Here is a 2677-nt window from a genome sequence, read left to right as displayed (position 1 = left end):
GAATCAAATTGAGAAATTAAAAGAAACAAACAAATAAGGTAGGAATGAGTGGGAAAATTAGCACATTCGCATGAGTAGGGCCGGCCTAAGGGCCAATTGACTAAAGCAAGGGTTTTAAGACTAAAAAAAATGTCTTTTTTACATTGAAAAAAAGGCCTCACATCAAATATATGTCCAAGGGAAAGAAAATTGCTCTTCTCCCAACAAAAATTGCTCCCTTATGAAGAAACTTTTCAAAATACCCCTGCATGACTTAACTCACGTAGGTGTATAACCAGCGTGACTTAAGTCACGTTCGGTACATTGGCTGATTTTAACGTGAGTTAGCACAATAAAAATAGCGTAAAGATGGGCACGTCTTTTTGCTAGTAAATATAAAGATGATTAAAGAGCATAAAAGATGCCACAAATAAAGAGCATATAAAATCTGAGCCAAGTCTCCCTTAACCACCTAAAAAAAAAGCTTACCAAATTGAAATGGAAAAACTACACCCGACAAATAAATAGATCTCAAATTATCCAAGGTAGTGGAGCAAAAATCACAATTCTAGCCACTAACTTTAGCAATAATCCTCCTCCTAACGAGATTAAGTTGAATATTAACTTAACAATTAACTTACTAACGTTTGTCGAGCCAAAAAACACACAACAACTATCTAGTAATATGAGCGATGAAAGAATCCATTTCCATACGAGAAACTCCACCTTCATCCATTGATGTACCAACAACATTTTTAAGTTTTGTTACTCTCTCTCGCATCTCATCACCTTCCGTTGTCTCCATCAACCTTCTAACAACATTCTCAATATCCGAAGCAGTAACCAATTCATGTCTTTTAACCCAATCCTTCACAACCAAACCAATCTTTAACACTTGTGTTATCAAAACACAGTTTCTTGGCTGGTCAGAATGCATAGGCCATGCTGCTATTGGCACCCCCATTGAAATGCTCTCTAAGGTGGAGTTCCATCCACAATGACTCATAAACCCTCCCGTTGAAGGGTGGCTAAGAATTTCCAACTGGGGTGCCCAATCCCTCACAACAAAGCCCATTCCTTCAACTCTCTCTTCAAACCCTTTTGAAAGTTCACCTCTTTTCCCTTCATTTTTATCAAAGATGTCTCCTTTATCAGCATCTCTTAACACCCAAATAAACTTTATCTTGCTTTGTTTCAACCCAATTCCAATCTGTTCAATTTGTTCCTCTGTCAAGGTTGTTGTTGTTCCAAAAGATACATATATAACTGAGTTTGTTTCTTGTTTATCAAGCCATTCCATGCATGAGTGCCTACCCTTTGAATCTTTCTTAATCTCCTCAATGCTTAGAGGGTTGAAGGGCCCCGCTGCCCAATGATTCTTATTGCAAGTGATTTTCTCTATCAACTCCAAGTAAGGACCTTCGATTACTCTGCTTGTATTGTAGATGCTCCCATTACTGAATTCACAGAATTCCTTTTGAGCCATCATGAAATCAACGAATTGGTTTGTGAAGCATCCTTCCATAGAAGGAACATCAATGATATGCGAGCTTTCAATTGGAGTTTTTCCCATTCTCTCCCAAATGGAAGAGAAAACTGTAAAAGCACATGTGCTAACAAATGTGTAATTCTCAACATTTGCTATGTTCTTAGCATCTTGTACCACTGATGCCATATATGTGTCATGAATTACAACGACCCTTTTGAAAACAGATGAAAGTGATTGCATGAGTTCCGCCACAGGCTCGCGAAGATGTAAAGAGGCTTCAAAAGACGGAACCATATGAGAAGGAAATTTAGTTTCTGCATTTGGGTTGGGAGGAGGTGAAACAAAGGGAGGAACTTCGAAGTGATGAAAATGGATGTTTGAGATTGAAATGGAGTTTGGATCCGAACCTTGGCCACGAATTGTAGCTTGACGATTGTGTATAGAAGTGCCAACATAATGGACAGGTATGTTGTGTGATAAGATTAAGCGTGAGAGGTGTAGAAGCTGATTCAAATGGCCTTGTGCTGGGAAAGGTACCATAACAATCACCACTTGGTTTTTGGAATTGCTTTGGCCATTGGAAGCCATTAGTGAATTTTTTTTTTGGCTAGAATCAAGTGTTGAAATTTGAAACTGGGTAAGTAATCTTTTGGTATATATACTTTACAAGAGGTGAAAAAAGAGTATTTTATATTTTAATATAAGAAAGTGTACTATTTTCTAGGGCTGCCGGCATGCGCGACTGGCTGGAATGTTTGGCAAGTCAGCATTTGCTTGCAACGTGGTCAACTTCTTTATTTTAGGTTAATTTCTAGGAAATTTCTATTTTACTACATTTTAATGACTTTAGCATGGTACTCACTACGTGATAAATAAATAAATTAATAAATATTATAATTATGAATGGCTAATGCACGATTGTGAGAAAAAAAAAATCTCAAATTATAAGTTGATTTACAATACTAATGAAATATTAATGTTATAAAGTATGTATGTATTTTTTTTTAACACGAAAAGAGTACAACAACAACAACAACCAAGCCTTATCCCACTAAGTGGGGTCGGCTACATGGATCAAATGATGTCATAGTGTTCTATCAAAAACCATATTTAGATCCAACTCATTGACCTCTAAATCTTTTTGAATGGTTTCTCTAATGGTTTTCTTAGGTCTTCCTCTACCTCTTTTAACATGACTCTCCTCCATTT

General features: G+C 36.8%; 1 protein-coding gene across 1 annotated transcript; it reads right to left on the bottom strand.

The window, feature by feature from the left end:
* Positions 1-426: 426 nt before the first annotated feature.
* LOC146953146 (zeatin O-glucosyltransferase-like) lies at positions 427-2171 on the bottom strand. Its single transcript, XM_085708031.1, has one exon. The coding sequence runs from the start codon at positions 2054-2056 to the stop codon at positions 653-655; it is 1404 nt and encodes a 467-aa protein (XP_085564157.1). The 5' UTR covers positions 2057-2171; the 3' UTR covers positions 427-652.
* Between the last annotated feature and the right edge of the window lie 506 nt (positions 2172-2677).

Source organism: Medicago sativa, chromosome 1 (assembly GCF_051527215.1).
Source record: "Medicago sativa cultivar Bolivia chromosome 1, Bolivia_mono, whole genome shotgun sequence".
Classification (NCBI taxonomy): Eukaryota; Viridiplantae; Streptophyta; class Magnoliopsida; order Fabales; family Fabaceae; genus Medicago; species Medicago sativa.
The sequence above is the reverse complement of the archived record's forward strand: the minus strand, read 5'-3'. Positions and strand labels throughout refer to the sequence as shown.